Source organism: Gnatocerus cornutus, chromosome 3, assembly GCF_029298725.1.
Source record: "Gnatocerus cornutus isolate USDA-ARS CGAHR chromosome 3, icGnaCorn1.1, whole genome shotgun sequence".
NCBI lineage: Eukaryota > Metazoa > Arthropoda > Insecta > Coleoptera > Tenebrionidae > Gnatocerus > Gnatocerus cornutus.
Genome location: NC_142235.1, coordinates 20,456,401 through 20,472,178, shown reverse-complemented (window position 1 = coordinate 20,472,178; position 15,778 = coordinate 20,456,401). Strand labels below are relative to the sequence as shown.

The window sequence follows — 15,778 nt, the reverse complement described above, 5'->3', positions numbered from 1 at the left end:
GTTTTTTTTTCAATTTTGAATTTTTACATTTTAAAACTTCAATTTTTTTTCAAATTTATAATTGTTTTTTTTAATTTATTATATTTTGAGTTTTTTTTTTTCCATTTTGAATTTTTACATTTTAAAGTGAATTTCTGGGATTTGGAATTTATAAATTTTCATTTTTTTTTAATTTTGAATTTTTAGATTTTAAATTTTCTTAATTTCTGAATTTTTGTTTTTTTTTTAATTTAAAATTGATGATTGATTATTTGTATTTTTTTAATTGTAGAATTTTTTGTTTTCATTTTTAAATTTTTTAATTTTTAAATTTTTTGGATTTTTGAATTAAGGATTTTTTAATTTATTTATTTTAAAATTTTTTGGATTTTTGAATTAAGGATTTTTTAATTTTTGAATTTTTGAGTTTTTGAATTCAAATAATTTTTGTATTTTGGTTTCTTTCCTTTATTTTTGGATTTTCATTTAATTTATTATTTTTCGATTATTAATTTTTTTTTCAACAATTGATTTTTACGCTTTTTTACTTTTGAATTTTAAAATTTTTAAATTTTACAGATTTTTGATTTTTAAAATTTTTGTGTTGGTTCTCTCGAATTTTTGTTTTGTATTTTCAATTTAGTGTTCATCATTGGAAATAAAATTTACTTCTCGAATAAAATTTATTTTTTCATAAATACAATTTCATTCTTCTCTTCTTCTTTTGGTGCTTTTGGACGGATTTCCTCGACAGGTGTCCTTACTGGTAAGTCGGTTTTCTAAAAAAAAAGGATGTGAGTACTGGGGAGGCAAACGAAATTTGGGGTAATTTGGGGGAAGAATAGAGCAAGAATATGTGGGAAATGTGACCAGAGGCTTGAACAACAAAGTCTAAAATCTAAAATTGAAGAATCAGATATTTTGGCTCGAAGATAAATAGTTGGAGGCGGCAAAGTGAACGTCGTTTAATAGAAATGGGCAAGAAACTGGGTAAAAATGGACATAAGAAAAGAGACGTGTAGAATTTGGGGCAAATTGAAAATAAGAATTGGAGAAAGAAACTGGAAGAGGTCTGAAAATTGGGAAAGAAATTCATTAGAATTGAAGATCATAGAATGGGGAAATAAAAAAGCAAAATGGGAAAATGACAAAATGAAGAACGGAGAATCAGCAAATAATGGAGAATGGGCAAAATGGCAAAAAAGAATGCCATGGAAAATCGGATAAGAATGAAAACTTAATAGAAATGGGACAAAAACGGTATGATAAAGAACGCCGTAGAATAGAAAAAATTAGGTGGAAATGGGACAGAAATCCAATTAGCATAAATGGTAAAAAGGTGTGGCAAAAGAAAAGATAAAAATGAAAATGGGTAAAACGGCAAATAAAGAATGCCATGGAAAAGGGGATAACAACGAAAATTCAATAGAAATGGGACAAAAATGGTAAAATGGCATGATGAAGAATGTCGTAGAATAGAAGAAATTCAGTGCAAATGGGACAGAAAACCAATGAACAGAAATGGTTAAAAGATGTGGCAAAAGAAGAGATAAAAATGAAAATGGGCAAAATGGCAAACGAAGAATGCCATCGAATATGGGGGTTAAAACGAAAATTAAACAGAAATGGGACTAAAAAGGTAAAATGGCATAATGAAGAACGTTGTAGAATAGAAAAAAAATCAGTGGAAATGGGATAGAAACCCAATTAGCATAAATGTAAAAAGGTGTGGCAAATGAAAAGATAAAAATGAAAATGGGTAAAACGGCAAATAAAGAATGTCATGGAAAAGGGGATAAGAACGAAAATTCAACAGAAATGGGACAAAAATGGTAAAATGGCATGATGAAGAACGTCGTAGAATAGTAGAAATTTAGTGCAAATGGGACAGAAAACCAATTAACAGAAATGGTTAAAAGATGTGGCAAAAGAAGAGATAAAAATGAAAATGGGCAAAATGGCAAACGAAGAATGCCATGGAATATGGGGGTTAAAACGAAAATTAAACAGAAATGGGACTAAAATGGTAAAATGGCATAATGAAGAACGTTGTAGAATAGAAAAAAAATCAGTGGAAATGGGATAGAAACCCAATTAGCATAAATGTAAAAAGGTGTGGCAAATGAAAAGATAAAAATGAAAATGGGTAAAACGGCAAATAAAGAATGTCATGGAAAAGGGGATAAGAACGAAAATTCAACAGAAATGGGACAAAAATGGTAAAATGGCATGATGAAGAATGTCGTAGAATAGAAGAAATTCAGTGCAAATGGGACAGAAAACCAATGAACAGAAATGGTTAAAAGATGTGGCAAAAGAAGAGATAAAAATGAAAATGGGCAAAATGGCAAACGAAGAATGCCATGGAATATGGGGGTTAAAACGAAAATTAAACAGAAATGGGACTAAAATGGTAAAATGGCATAATGAAGAACGTTGTAGAATAGAAAAAAAATCAGTGGAAATGGGATAGAAACCCAATTAGCATAAATGTAAAAAGGTGTGGCAAATGAAAAGATAAAAATGAAAATGGGTAAAACGGCAAATAAAGAATGTCATGGAAAAGGGGATAAGAACGAAAATTCAACAGAAATGGGACAAAAATGGTAAAATGGCATGATGAAGAACGTCGTAGAATAGTAGAAATTTAGTGCAAATGGGACAGAAAACCAATGAACAGAAATGGTTAAAAGATGTGGCAAAAGAAGAGATAAAAATGAAAATGGGCAAAATGGCAAACGAAGAATGCCATGGAATATGGGGGTTAAAACGAAAATTAAACAGAAATGGGACTAAAATGGTAAAATGGCATAATGAAGAACGTTGTAGAATAGAAAAAAAATCAGTGGAAATGGGATAGAAACCCAATTAGCATAAATGTAAAAAGGTGTGGCAAATGAAAAGATAAAAATGAAAATGGGTAAAACGGCAAATAAAGAATGTCATGGAAAAGGGGATAAGAACGAAAATTCAACAGAAATGGGACAAAAATGGTAAAATGGCATGATGAAGAACGTCGTAGAATAGTAGAAATTTAGTGCAAATGGGACAGAAAACCAATTAACAGAAATGGTTAAAAGATGTGGCAAAAGAAGAGATAAAAATGAAAATGGGCAAAATGGCAAACGAAGAATGCCATGGAATATGGGGGTTAAAACGAAAATTAAACAGAAATGGGACTAAAATGGTAAAATGGCATAATGAAGAACGTTGTAGAATAGAAAAAAAATCAGTGGAAATGGGATAGAAACCCAATTAGCATAAATGTAAAAAGGTGTGGCAAATGAAAAGATAAAAATGAAAATGGGTAAAACGGCAAATAAAGAATGTCATGGAAAAGGGGATAAGAACGAAAATTCAACAGAAATGGGACAAAAATGGTAAAATGGCATGATGAAGAACGTCGTAGAATAGTAGAAATTTAGTGCAAATGGGACAGAAAACCAATTAACAGAAATGGTTAAAAGATGTGGCAAAAGAAGAGATAAAAATGAAAATGGGCAAAATGGCAAACGAAGAATGCCATGGAATATGGGGGTTAAAACGAAAATTAAACAGAAATGGGACTAAAATGGTAAAATGGCATAATGAAGAACGTTGTAGAATAGAAAAAAAATCAGTGGAAATGGGATAGAAACCCAATTAGCATAAATGTAAAAAGGTGTGGCAAATGAAAAGATAAAAATGAAAATGGGTAAAACGGCAAATAAAGAATGTCATGGAAAAGGGGATAAGAACGAAAATTCAACAGAAATGGGACAAAAATGGTAAAATGGCATGATGAAGAACGTCGTAGAATAGTAGAAATTTAGTGCAAATGGGACAGAAAACCAATTAACAGAAATGGTTAAAAGATGTGGCAAAAGAAGAGATAAAAATGAAAATGGGCAAAATGGCAAACGAAGAATGCCATGGAATATGGGGGTTAAAACGAAAATTAAACAGAAATGGGACTAAAATGGTAAAATGGCATAATGAAGAACGTTGTAGAATAGAAAAAAAATCAGTGGAAATGGGATAGAAACCCAATTAGCATAAATGTAAAAAGGTGTGGCAAATGAAAAGATAAAAATGAAAATGGGTAAAACGGCAAATAAAGAATGTCATGGAAAAGGGGATAAGAACGAAAATTCAACAGAAATGGGACAAAAATGGTAAAATGGCATGATGAAGAACGTCGTAGAATAGTAGAAATTTAGTGCAAATGGGACAGAAAACCAATTAACAGAAATGGTTAAAAGATGTGGCAAAAGAAGAGATAAAAATGAAAATGGGCAAAATGGCAAACGAAGAATGCCATGGAATATGGGGGTTAAAACGAAAATTAAACAGAAATGGGACTAAAATGGTAAAATGGCATAATGAAGAACGTTGTAGAATAGAAAAAAAATCAGTGGAAATGGGATAGAAACCCAATTAGCATAAATGTAAAAAGGTGTGGCAAATGAAAAGATAAAAATGAAAATGGGTAAAACGGCAAATAAAGAATGTCATGGAAAAGGGGATAAGAACGAAAATTCAACAGAAATGGGACAAAAATGGTAAAATGGCATGATGAAGAACGTCGTAGAATAGTAGAAATTTAGTGCAAATGGGACAGAAAACCAATTAACAGAAATGGTTAAAAGGTGTGGCAAAAGAAAAAATAATAATGAGAATGGGCAAAATGGCAAATGAAGAATGCTATGGAAAATGAGGATAAGAACGAAAATTCAACAGAAATGGGACAAAAATGCTAAAATGGCATGATAAAAAATGTCGTAGAATAGAAGACATTCCGTGAAAATGGGACAGAAATCCGATATAAATAGACAAAATGTCAGAATAAAAGACTTGACAGAATAAAGAAAATTCATAAGATAAGACTCTCTCCATCCCTTTCGCGGTCTCAAAGTTAACCCCCTCGAGCACATTACTTCTAAAGCTAACTAAACTCCCCCTGACTCCCGTCCCTACTTCTAGCCCCCCAACGAGAGATAAAGTTCGCGCGCGCGCTCACACTAGCCCAGTGTAGGTGGCTACCAACTGCCCAGCCGTGGCCAGTATTCGGTGGTGTCTCATGCATTTTTTCCAACAGAGTGTTGGAAAATGTAAAAATAAAATGAAGCAAATACCCTAATGGTCCATTGCGACCATTGCGGTATGACACAATCCGAGCCTGGCGAACCTGATTGACTAACATTGGCCCTTGTTTCTAACCGGTAAGTGAAGCGACCGGCCCTTTAGGCCGGCTTTCTAACCCCCCGCCCTAAGGTTCATCCACCCCCCTAGATTTAAATTCGTGGGTAAATAGCTTGACAAACTAATGTGCAGATGCACCAAAATGTACCTAACTTCCTGCATTAGTGTACCTACGTGGATGAACATAATTTCCCTTGTAGCAAAGAAACTTTCCCGTTTTTCGAGTCTTACCAAATGAAAGGGTGGAATTTTCAGAAATGTGGCAGAAATAGTGTAAGAAGAAGGATAATGAAAGAAATTTCAGTGGACATGGGGAAAGAAGAAACAAACCTCTGGTAAAACAGTGAGATAATAAAATCTAGTAAAATGGCAAATGTAGAACAGAGGGGACAGAAACGGGGTATTAAAACCCAGAACTCAGATCCTACCTTTGATGGCTTCTTCGGCGCGGCCTCATCGTCCACTGTCTTGACTTCGGTCACTTAACACAGCCCGTCTAAAACCCAAATATACATTAGAACCAAATAGAGAACTTAGAATTAAGTACTGTAAAGTTAGAGTTACTGAACGATTTAGCAAAAAGTTTAATCAAAATCAAACGATCGGAGATGTGTCACAAAATACTGCGAAATTGTTAGTCTCAACTGTTTTTAAAACCTACTTGTTGTTTCTGGATTCCTAGCACAAAAGACCAAAATGAATTTCGAGTTTCCACAACACGTCTTTAAGCTCGTCTGTAAAAATGAAGGTTTCACTTTAATAAGAAGCGATTATCCAACTCTTTTTTAGCGCAAAAAACTGTTTTGCTGTCGAGGCCGATCGGCGACTAATTGATTTTATAAATGCGTACTTTTATGGAAACTGTTTCACTACTAAATTCCTAATATATCTTATAGCATTGTCAAGTCCGAAATATTCTAGAATTGGAAGCAACAAGGCAGCGAACTATTTAAAATAGTAATAAACAAATAAGAACTACACTGAAGCACGTCTAACTTTAAGTAAATGTGAAATTGTCTAACTAAAACATCCGGAAAATCCAGAAAAACCAACGCGAAATGTCAATAAATTAACTTGTTTAGCACTTACAGTTTAATTTAAATCCAAAGCGGCACAATTTCACTTCACATCTGCAAACACGTCTGTCCCCATTGCGTCGCAGCACTAAACTGAATTAAACAAATGAGCATGCTTGCGTAATTGACCTCCCTGCGCGGCGCTAATTGATTTTGAATTGATGATAATAAATGAGCTGGGGAAATAAATTTAGCGAAGGGTCATTAGACTAATATGTTTATAATGATGGACGAATGGCGTTCAATACAAAATGGCGGTTTTCATGGAATTGGTTGAAATTTTGATGCTTTGATACTTTGATGATAATTTTGGTGGGCCAATCATTCCCGAAAAGAGGGGATTGGACAATGACTTTTAATTGTTCTTAACAACTTAACAAATTGTTAAAAGCATATAGAATTGGCTTTCATAGTGAAATCAATTGTTTAAAGTTCGATTATTTATTGACGTATGTGAATATTTCGGCCAGTTTTGGATTCTGCGTGAAATTCTGCGTAAAATTAGCACTAATAGTGTACGATTGTTCCTTAAATAAGCGAGATATTGGCGAAATTAGATTTTAAACATTTCGGTACTAAAAATTCACTACCCGAAACTTTAAACGCTTCTAATTCTATTATTTATTGACGTACGTGAACTTAGCGCCCAGTTTTGGATTGGGCGTAAAGTTCTGCGTAAAATGAGCACTAATACTTTAATATTGCCGTATATTAGCGACCGAGTCTGAACTAGAGATTGAAAGGCAGCTAACTTCTACATTGAAAAAATGAAAATTTTGAATTAGAACCACCTAAGATCGATTTTTAGGGTAAAAAATTGGGAGAAAAACGATTCTGAAAAGGGTTGTTTGATATTTGCCATAATTCCGGAGATATCGAGCAAAATCGTTTTCGAACCTCCAAAATTTTGGCTCTCTGGCGACAAACCAAAATTTCAAACGCTTTTAACTCAGTTATTTGTTGACTTACGAGAAAAATAAGGATATTTTTGGATTCAGCGCAAAATTCTGCGTTAAATGAGTTGAATATAGCTCAAATTTCCTACACAAATAAATGAGATATCGACCGAATTAGATGTTTAGAGGGTGATTTTAGGGTCATTTTCAAGACGCTGTTTTGTGGCGAAAATTGCGTTTGGTATTATTGAATTATCTATCGATCGAAAGAGGAACTCGAGGTCAATCGACAGGCCAAATCTCAGATCGATAGGACAAGTAGTTTACAAGAGGCAATCGAAAAACGAAAAATTGAAAATTTTTCATCGATTGAGTCGCAAAATTTTTTTGCCCAAAAAATTTACCATGGAATTTTCGATTATTGAGGGTTTATTCTAGAGTAGAATGAGCCGAGAAAAACGATGGCACAAACCGTTTTTCAAAATCTTTTTTAGTTTCGGAGATATCGAGCTTTGAAATTTTTCCAACTCAGAATCCAATATCCGAAACTTTGATCGCTCATTACATAGTTACTTCTAAACGGATCTTAACGAATTTTATTTTTTTGGATTCTGCGTGAAATTCTGCGTAAAATGAGCACCAATACGTTAATACTGCTTTTTGATTAAGCGAGATAGCGACCAAATCTGAATTAGAGATTGAAAGGCAGCTAACTTCTACATTAAAAAAATAGAAAATTTTTAATTTCAATTATTTAAAAGGGATTTCTAAAGTAAAAAATTGCGAAAAAAACGATTCCGAAAAGGGTTGTTTGATATTTGCCATAATTCCGGAGATATCGAGCAAAATCGTTTTCGAACTTCCAAAACTTTGGTCCTCTGGCGACTACCCAAAATTTCGGACGTCTCTAACTCAGTTATTTGTTGACGTGCGAGAAAAATAAGGACATTTTTGGATTCAGCGAGAAATTCTGCGTTAAATGAGCTTATATAGCTCAAATTTTCTCAACAATTAAACGAGATATCGACCGAATTCCATTTTGAGAGAATGGTTTTAGGGTCATTTTAAAGACGCTGTTACGGGGCGAAAACTACGTTTAGTATTATTGAATTATATATCGATCGAAAGAGGAGTTTGAGGTCAATCGACTGGCCAAATCTCAGATCGATAGGACAAGTAGTTTACAAGGGGCGATCGAAAAACGAAAAATTAAAAATTTTTCTTCGATTGAGCCGCAAAATTTTTTTGCCCAAAAAATTTACCATTGAATTTTCGACTTCTGAGGGTTAATTCCAAAGTAGAATGAGCCGAGAAAAACGATGGCGCAAACCGTTTCTCAAAATCTTTTTTAGTTTCTGAGATATCGAGCAAAATCGTTTTAGAACCTCTAAAATTTTGGCCCTCTGGCGACAACCCAAAATTTCAAACGTTTCTAACTCACTTATTTGTAGACGGGCGAGAAAAATAAAGGGAGTTTTGGATTCAGCGCGAAATTCTGCGTTAAATGAGCATCAATAGTTTAAGATTGCTCCGTAAATGAGCGAGATATCGACCGAATTAGATTGGGAAAACGATTTTTCCTAAAATTTTTAAAATTACTTTTTTGTAAATCGGTAAATTTTCTGCAGGAAAAATGACGTATAGAATAAGAAAATACAGCAATATAGTTGACTACTACTTCCACTACACCTCTTTTAAAGCCGTTCAGGCCACCATTTTTACCACCAGTTTTCTAGAAACTCTGATAAACCAATCCCTAGTTGGTGTCGAAGAAGTTCATGCTACGTGGTCTGCCACGTTTCCTAAAAACCACGTAAAATTTACTCTGTCCTTACAACATCACGTACTTGTGTAACTCGTAACTTGAAATATATACAGGGTGAGAACCTAAAAGTGCCCCAATAAAAACCAATCAAAACTCGACAATCTTTATTCATTTAGCCCTTAGTAAGAGTCAAGATCGTCATAACACTTAATAATCTTATTCATATCTTTACACTTCTGAATCGGTCCAATTTCGCCAACACAGTCCAGAAACGCCGCCAGTGCCTTTTTTGGTAGTTTGTACTCTCCAGAAACCATCTCGAGCATCTCCACGTTGATATTACCATCAGAGTCCAAAACTCCTTTCTTCATATTAACACATTTGAGGTAACACATGTATTTGTCGGTGGCAACGTTTCCGGTGAACTTCATCAGCTCCTCTTCGGTTAAATTAACATCTTGCAGACACTCTTCCAGGAATTCTCTGTCCTGAAAGGGAAATCGTACTTTAATAAATCGGAAAATGGGAAAATGGGAAAACTTACGCGGTCGCCCAAAGAAAGCGCGACAAGAGTACAGCAGAGGAGCAAAATTTTTGGGAACGTCGCCATTGTTCAAGCGCGTGTTGCCAACTGGTTGTCGGTGCCTTTGCCAGTTACATCATGTAATGACAGTTATTGGGGTAATTACAGGTGGACCGGAAGCCAATTTCTCTTTGTGTGGCAATAGTGCAAGGTTGGCGCGTGCAAAAAAAACAAAATGCGTTGTTGCCACCTGGTGCTGTCTTCTTCAAAAGAGGAAGAGTGTTAAAACCACCAGTTGCAAACATGCTCTTCCTCTTCTTCCTCGTGGTCACCACCACCGCCATGGTAAGCGACTTTGAAGACACCTTCGACGAAGAGAACCACGTGGATGTCACCTGCGAGGAGCAAGTCAACATCAGTGACATCCACGAGAAGTTGGTGCGACTTTCTAACGGCATAGTAACTGAAGAAGTGTTGTGCTTCTTAAGATGTCGTCTTTTGAAGAAGAACTACATGAGCAACGACGGGATTTTGTATCCGGAACTCCTCAAGAAGCGTCTGTGGAAGTTTGAGGACAAGAATTACGATTGCCTGGAGACAATTCCACCAATCCTAACATGTCAAGATGTTGAGCTTCTGGTTAAATGTATCAATTAAAGAGTTTTGTTTCGACCTTGTTTATAATCTGTATAATTAGTGGCAACCAAGCAGAACGCGCTGGTTGTTTTATTCCCACAGCGACCTTAACAGAAGACGGAATGTTCGCCGTTCTTCTCCTCTTTGCGTCCAGCAGCGTCGTCTTGGTAAGTCTGTTCTGTTGGTCCAACAACCACTTCAACACTCTTATAGTCGCTGGGATCCTCAAGCGAAGAGTACGACTCTGAGTGCCTCCACCACAGCAATCTCACTGTTGAACAAATCGAAAATGACTCAAGCGAAGAAGTTGACCACAAAGTCTTATGCTACACCAAGTGCGTTTTTGAAAGAAGAGGCTTCATCGAGGAGGATGGCACTCTGAACGTTGAAGCAATTGAAGAGAATTTCGAGGATTCAACCTCAGAGTCTGAAGAGATTAATTATGAGTGCTTAAGAAATCTTCCAAAAATGTTAAAGTGTCTGGATCTCCTCTATTTGCAGGACTGCGTCTCCAGCGTGGAGAGCAACTAACCCAGTGCTACCATCCAAATAATAAAAAATAACTTTCAGTTAAAACTTTTATTTTCCCATGGCCGTATCGTACAATTTCCTTCAAGCTAACGCGTTTTGGAGACACGATTTTTCCTTGTCCACGTCCATGCAGGTCTCGATGGCCCCCACGGCCCCCAAACACTCCAAAAGTTTCGGTTTTCTGTCTTCGGGGATGTGAGCCCAAACCGGCAATTTCTCAAGATTTTCGATCACCAGCATCTTGTCCTCACCAATGCAGCCCAGTTTCTCTTGGATGCATTTGACCACGCAAGCGAGTTTTTCGGACGACGAGTCTTCTTTGGCCGTCTTTATCTCCTCGGCGATCTCTTCAGCTGTCATTCCTAGATCAGAAAAACATTGTTCTTTGACTGTGTTGTCTTGGTCTTCGATTAATCGAGCGCGGATTTCCTGGAAGAAACGAGTGAGAAAGTGTGGAAAAAATAGTGTGGGCAACACACTTGAATGTTTACTGCGAGGGAGCCGCTCAGGGCGCACGAGACTAAAAGTACTAGGCGCAACATGGTGAGTTTTGACGCGGAGGGTTGGCGCGCCTGCTTTTATAGTGTTAGATGAACGTAATTATTATTATTATCGCGGAAATTAGTGTCGGAATTTGACGGATTAATTCAGGGGCATTGTTACGTCATTTTAGACCAATCAGAGGCTGGCTACACGTAGAATTTGACATTTGGTGTTGATACATCCTTGAGTGAACTCGGGGCTCAAATTCCGATAGGACGGTCCTGGTAATGTCTTAAGGTTGGACAGTATTACTTTTTACTTTTTTTTCCAGTTTTTTTTTATTATCGGGAAACTCAGAAGAAATAGAAATGGTCCCCAAACAGTACCTTGGGGCACTCCAAAACTCATATATTTAGTGTTAAAAATTAAACTCTCCAAATTTCGTCGCAGTGACGCCAACACAACAAATTTTTACAATTTTACAATTTTTTATTCGTAGAATTTGGAAATTTTTGTAATCCTAAAAATAAAAATTTCTAAAATCTAAGTTTGTGGCCCCAAATTTTTGAATATTGGTACACATAATGGACGAGCTAGTAGTAGTGTCTTCTCTAAATTTTATTGGAGTGACGCCAACACAACAAAAAATACAATTTTTTATTCATAGAATTTAAAAATTTTTGATATCCTAAAAATAAAAATTTTTAAAATCTAAGTTTGTGGCCTCAAATTTTTAAAATTTAGTACACAGAATAAACAAATTAGTAGTAGTATTTTCTCCAAATTGCATCGCAGTGACGCCAACACAACAAAAAATACAATTTTTTATTCGTAGAATTTGGAAATTTTTGTAGTCGTAAAAATAAAATTTTCTAAAATCTGAGTTTGTAACTCCAAATTTTTGAAATTTGGTACACATAATTAATGAGTAAGCAGTAGTACTCTTTCTAAATTTCATTGCAGTGGCGTCAACAAAACAAAAAATACAATTTTTTTCTTAGAATTCGGAATTTTCGAATTCCAAAAATAAAAATTTTTAAAATCTAAGTTTGTGACCTTAAATTTTTAAATATTGGTACACATAATAGACGAGTTAGTAGTAGTGTCTTCTCTAAATTTTATCGCAGTGATGCAAACACAACAAAAAATACAATTTTTTTTCGTAAAATTTAGAAATTTTTGTAATTCTAAAAATAAAAATTTCTAAAATCTGAGTTTGTAGCCCCAAATTTTTGAAATTTGGTGCACATAATGGACGAGTTAGTAGTAGTGTCGTCTCTAAATTTCATTGCAGTGACGCCAACACAACAAAAAATACATTTTTTTTTCTTAGAATTCGGAATTTTCGAATCCTAAAAATAAAAATTTTTAAAATCTAAGTTTGTGACCTTAAATTTTTAAATATTGGTACACATAATAGACGAGTTAGTAGTAGTGTCTTCTCTAAATTTTATCCCAGTGATGCAAACACAACAAAAAATACAATTTTTTTTCGTGAAATTTAGAAATTTTTGTAAATCTAAAAATAAAAATTTCTAAAATCTGAGTTTGTAGCCCCAAATTTTTGAAATTTGGTGCACATAATGGACGAATTAGTAGTAGTGTCGTCTCTAAATTTCATCGCAGTGACGCCAACACAACAAAAAATACAATTTTTTTTCTTAGAATTTGGAATTTTCGAATCCTAAAAATAAAAATTTTTAAAATCTGAGTTTGAGACCTTAAATTTTTTTGAAATTTGGTGCACATAATGGACGAGTTAGTAGTAGTGTCGTCTTTAAATTTCATCGCAGTGACGCCAACACAACAAAAAATACAATTTTTTTTCGTGGAATTTAGAAATTTTTGTCATTCTAAAAATAAAAATTTCTAAAATCTGAGTTTGTAGCCCCAAATTTTTGAAATTTGGTGCACATAATGGAAGAATTAGTAGTAGTGTCGTCTATAATTTCCATTGCAGTGACGCCAACACAACAAAAAATACAATTTTTTTTCTTAGAATTTGGAATTTTCGAATCCTAAAAATAAAAATTTTTAAAATCTGAGTTTGAGACCTTAAATTTTTAAATATTGGTACACATAATGGACGAGTTAATAGTAGTGTCCTCTCTAAATTTCATCGCAGTGACACCAACACAACAAATATTACAATTTTTTTTGTGGAATTTGGAAATTTTTGTAATCCTAAAAATAAAATTTTTTTAAATCTGAGTTTGGGTTCAAAAAGTTTTGAAATTTAGTACATATAATAAACAAGTAGAAGTATTCTCTCTAAATTTCATCGCAGTGACGCCAACACAACAAAAAATACAATTTTTGATTCGTTGAATTTGGAAATTTTTGTAGTCGTCAAAATAAAATTTTCTAAAATTTGGGTTTGTTGTCCTAAATTTTTAAAATTTAGTACACATATCAAATAAGTTAGTAGTAATACTTTCTCCAACTTTCATCGCAGTGACGCCAACACAACAAAAAATACATTTTTTTTTTCGCAGAATTTAAAAGTTTTTGAAATCCTAAAAATAAAAATTTCTAAAATCTGAGTTTGTAACCCCCAATTTTTGAAATTTGATACACATAATAAAAGAGTAAGCAGTAGTACTCTTTCTAAATTTTATTGCAGTGGTGCCAACACAACAAACAATAAAAAAAATTTTTCTCAAAATTTGGAATTTGTTTTAATACTAAAAATAAAAATTTTTTAAATTTGAGTTTGTGGCCCTAAATTTCTAAAATTTGGTACACTTAATAAATGAGTTAGCAGTAGTACTCTTTTCAAACTTCATGGCAGTAACGCAATCACAACAAAAAATAAATTTTTTTTCTTAGAATTTGAAATTTTTGAATCCTAAAAATAAAAATTTTTAAAATCTGAGTTTGTCGTTCCAAATTTTTGAAACTTGGTACACATAATAAATGAGTTAGTAGTAGTATCTTCTCGAAATTCCATCGCAGTGACGCCAACACAACAAAAAATACAATTTTTTTTCTTAGAATTTGGAATTTTTAAATCCTAAAAATAAAAATTTTTAAAATACGAGTTTGTGGTTCTAAATTTTTGAAACTTGGTACACATAATAAATGAGTTAGAAGTAGTACCCTCTCCAAATTTCATCGCAGTGACGCCAACACAACAAAAAATACAATTTTTTTTCTTAGAATTTGGAATTTTTAAATCCTAAAAATAAAAATTTTTAAAATACGAGTTTCTGGTTCTAAATTTTTGAAACTTGGTACACATAATAAATGAGTTAGAAGTAGTACCCTCTCCAAATTTCATCGCAGTGACGCCAACACAACAAAAAATACAATTTTTTTTCTTAGAATTTGGAATTTTTAAATCCTAAAAATAAAAATTTTTAAAATACGAGTTTGTGGTTCTAAATTTTTGAAACTTGGTACACATAATAAATGAGTTAGAAGTAGTACCCTCTCCAAATTTCATCGCAGTGACGCCAACACAACAAAAAATACAATTTTTTTTCTTAGAATTTGGAATTTTTAAATCCTAAAAATAAAAATTTTTAAAATACGAGTTTCTGGTTCTAAATTTTTGAAACTTGGTACACATAATAAATGAGTTAGTAGTAGTACTCTCTCTAAATTTGATCGCAGTGACGCCAACACAACAAAAAATACAATTTTTTTTCGTGGAATTTGGAAATTTTTGTAAATCTAAAAATAAAAATTTCTAAAATCTGAGTTTGTAGCCCCAAATTGTGTTGTCCAAAAAAATTAAAATTTCTAAAATTTCAGTCTGTTGTTTAAGAATTTTGAAATTTAGAACACATTAAGTAAGTTAAGAAAAGTAATCTCTTGAAATTTTATTGCTGTGGCTCCCACCAAACCAACAATACGTTTTTTTTTTTAAATTTGAAAATTTTTGTTAGTGCCAAAAATAAAAATTTTTAAAATCCAAGTTTGGTGTCCCAAAATTTTGAAATTTGGTACACTTAATAACTGAGGTGAAGAAAATAAACTTTCCAAATTTCATTAGTGTGGCACCAACACAACCAAAGATACATAATTTTCTGTCTAAAAACAGTGAAGGTCCTAGAAGAGATTCTTGAGTGAACTCGGGGCCCAAATTCCGATAGGACGGTCCTGATAATGTCTTAAGATGGTACAATTTTTCTTTTTACAATTTTTTTCAGTTTCTTATCTTCGGGAAACTTAGAAGAAAGTAGAATTGGTCCCCAAAGAGTACCTTGAGGCACACCAAAAACTATATACCTAGTGTTAAAAATTAAACTCACATAGCTAAGTTGCCTTTTTATTAACACACAGTTACAGAAAAACAAAACACAACTCGACTTTAGTGGGGTCTTCTCCGTGGAAGGCACTCAAAAATCTTCTTTATGTCTGCGCACTCCTCGATCTTCCCGATTCCTTTATAACACTCCACCACACTGCTGATGTCTTCATCACTAAACTTCCTCTTCTCCAACATCTCTTTAACTTTGTCTTCTTGCATCTCAAACTCTTCATTTAGAAGTCCTTCTAACACCATCATGCATCTATGGAAGCACAAATGCTTCTCTGTGTTTGCGTTAGACTTCCAATCATGGAGTTCCTCGAGAGTTATCGAATTTTGCTCCAAACACTCGTCTCTCATCTTTGCGAATTCTTCCGTCATATGAAATGGTTTGTCGGCCGAAGAGACGAAGAGGATGAAAGACGCGAAGAGTACTGTTGTTGTCTTCATGGT

The 15,778-nt window shown here is 33.8% G+C and overlaps 4 protein-coding genes and 1 long non-coding RNA gene across 5 annotated transcripts; 1 reads left to right on the top strand and 4 right to left on the bottom strand.

The window, feature by feature from the left end:
• Window positions 1-645: 645 nt before the first annotated feature.
• Window positions 646-6,320, bottom strand: LOC148177974 (uncharacterized). Its single transcript, XR_015769822.1, has 3 exons — window positions 6,250-6,320; window positions 5,589-5,656; window positions 646-758 (listed from the first exon to the last, which is right to left on the bottom strand). It is a non-coding gene; the product is annotated as an uncharacterized LOC148177974 (long non-coding RNA).
• A 2,726-nt stretch (window positions 6,321-9,046) lies between these two features.
• Window positions 9,047-9,543, bottom strand: LOC148177973 (uncharacterized). Its single transcript, XM_088032662.1, has 2 exons — window positions 9,442-9,543; window positions 9,047-9,385 (listed from the first exon to the last, which is right to left on the bottom strand). Exons 1-2 carry the CDS (start codon window positions 9,505-9,507, stop codon window positions 9,077-9,079), a joined length of 375 nt encoding a protein of 124 aa, XP_087888788.1. The 5' UTR covers window positions 9,508-9,543; the 3' UTR covers window positions 9,047-9,076.
• A 442-nt stretch (window positions 9,544-9,985) lies between these two features.
• LOC148177972 (uncharacterized) lies at window positions 9,986-10,626 on the top strand. Its single transcript, XM_088032446.1, has 2 exons — window positions 9,986-10,223; window positions 10,270-10,626. Exons 1-2 carry the CDS (start codon window positions 10,065-10,067, stop codon window positions 10,585-10,587), a joined length of 477 nt encoding a protein of 158 aa, XP_087888572.1. The 5' UTR covers window positions 9,986-10,064; the 3' UTR covers window positions 10,588-10,626.
• LOC148177971 (uncharacterized) lies at window positions 10,621-11,136 on the bottom strand. Its single transcript, XM_088032447.1, has 2 exons — window positions 11,067-11,136; window positions 10,621-11,016 (listed from the first exon to the last, which is right to left on the bottom strand). The coding sequence occupies exons 1-2, from the start codon at window positions 11,127-11,129 to the stop codon at window positions 10,669-10,671; spliced, it is 411 nt and encodes a 136-aa protein (XP_087888573.1). The 5' UTR covers window positions 11,130-11,136; the 3' UTR covers window positions 10,621-10,668.
• Window positions 11,137-15,329: 4,193 nt separating this feature from the next.
• Window positions 15,330-15,776, bottom strand: LOC148177970 (uncharacterized). Its single transcript, XM_088032737.1, has one exon. The coding sequence runs from the start codon at window positions 15,773-15,775 to the stop codon at window positions 15,386-15,388; it is 390 nt and encodes a 129-aa protein (XP_087888863.1). The 5' UTR covers window position 15,776; the 3' UTR covers window positions 15,330-15,385.
• Between the last annotated feature and the right edge of the window lie 2 nt (window positions 15,777-15,778).

What these genes read in the sequence shown, in the direction of transcription:
- LOC148177971 (XM_088032447.1), bottom strand. Translation starts at nt 11,129, where the DNA reads ATGTTGCGCCTAGTACTTTTAGTCTCGTGCGCCCTGAGCGGCTCCCTC. An exon ending in CCCTCGCAGTAAACATTCAA is followed by an intron (nt 11,017 to 11,066) that starts GTGTGTTGCCCA and finishes CGTTTCTTCCAG; the next exon opens with GAAATCCGCGCTCGATTAAT.
- LOC148177970 (XM_088032737.1), bottom strand. Translation starts at nt 15,775, where the DNA reads ATGAAGACAACAACAGTACTCTTCGCGTCTTTCATCCTCTTCGTCTCT.
- LOC148177973 (XM_088032662.1), bottom strand. Translation starts at nt 9,507, where the DNA reads ATGGCGACGTTCCCAAAAATTTTGCTCCTCTGCTGTACTCTTGTCGCG. An exon ending in CGCTTTCTTTGGGCGACCGC is followed by an intron (nt 9,386 to 9,441) that starts GTAAGTTTTCCC and finishes TTTCCCTTTCAG; the next exon opens with GACAGAGAATTCCTGGAAGA.
- LOC148177972 (XM_088032446.1), top strand. Translation starts at nt 10,065, where the DNA reads ATGTATCAATTAAAGAGTTTTGTTTCGACCTTGTTTATAATCTGTATA. An exon ending in CGTCCAGCAGCGTCGTCTTG is followed by an intron (nt 10,224 to 10,269) that starts GTAAGTCTGTTC and finishes ACACTCTTATAG; the next exon opens with TCGCTGGGATCCTCAAGCGA.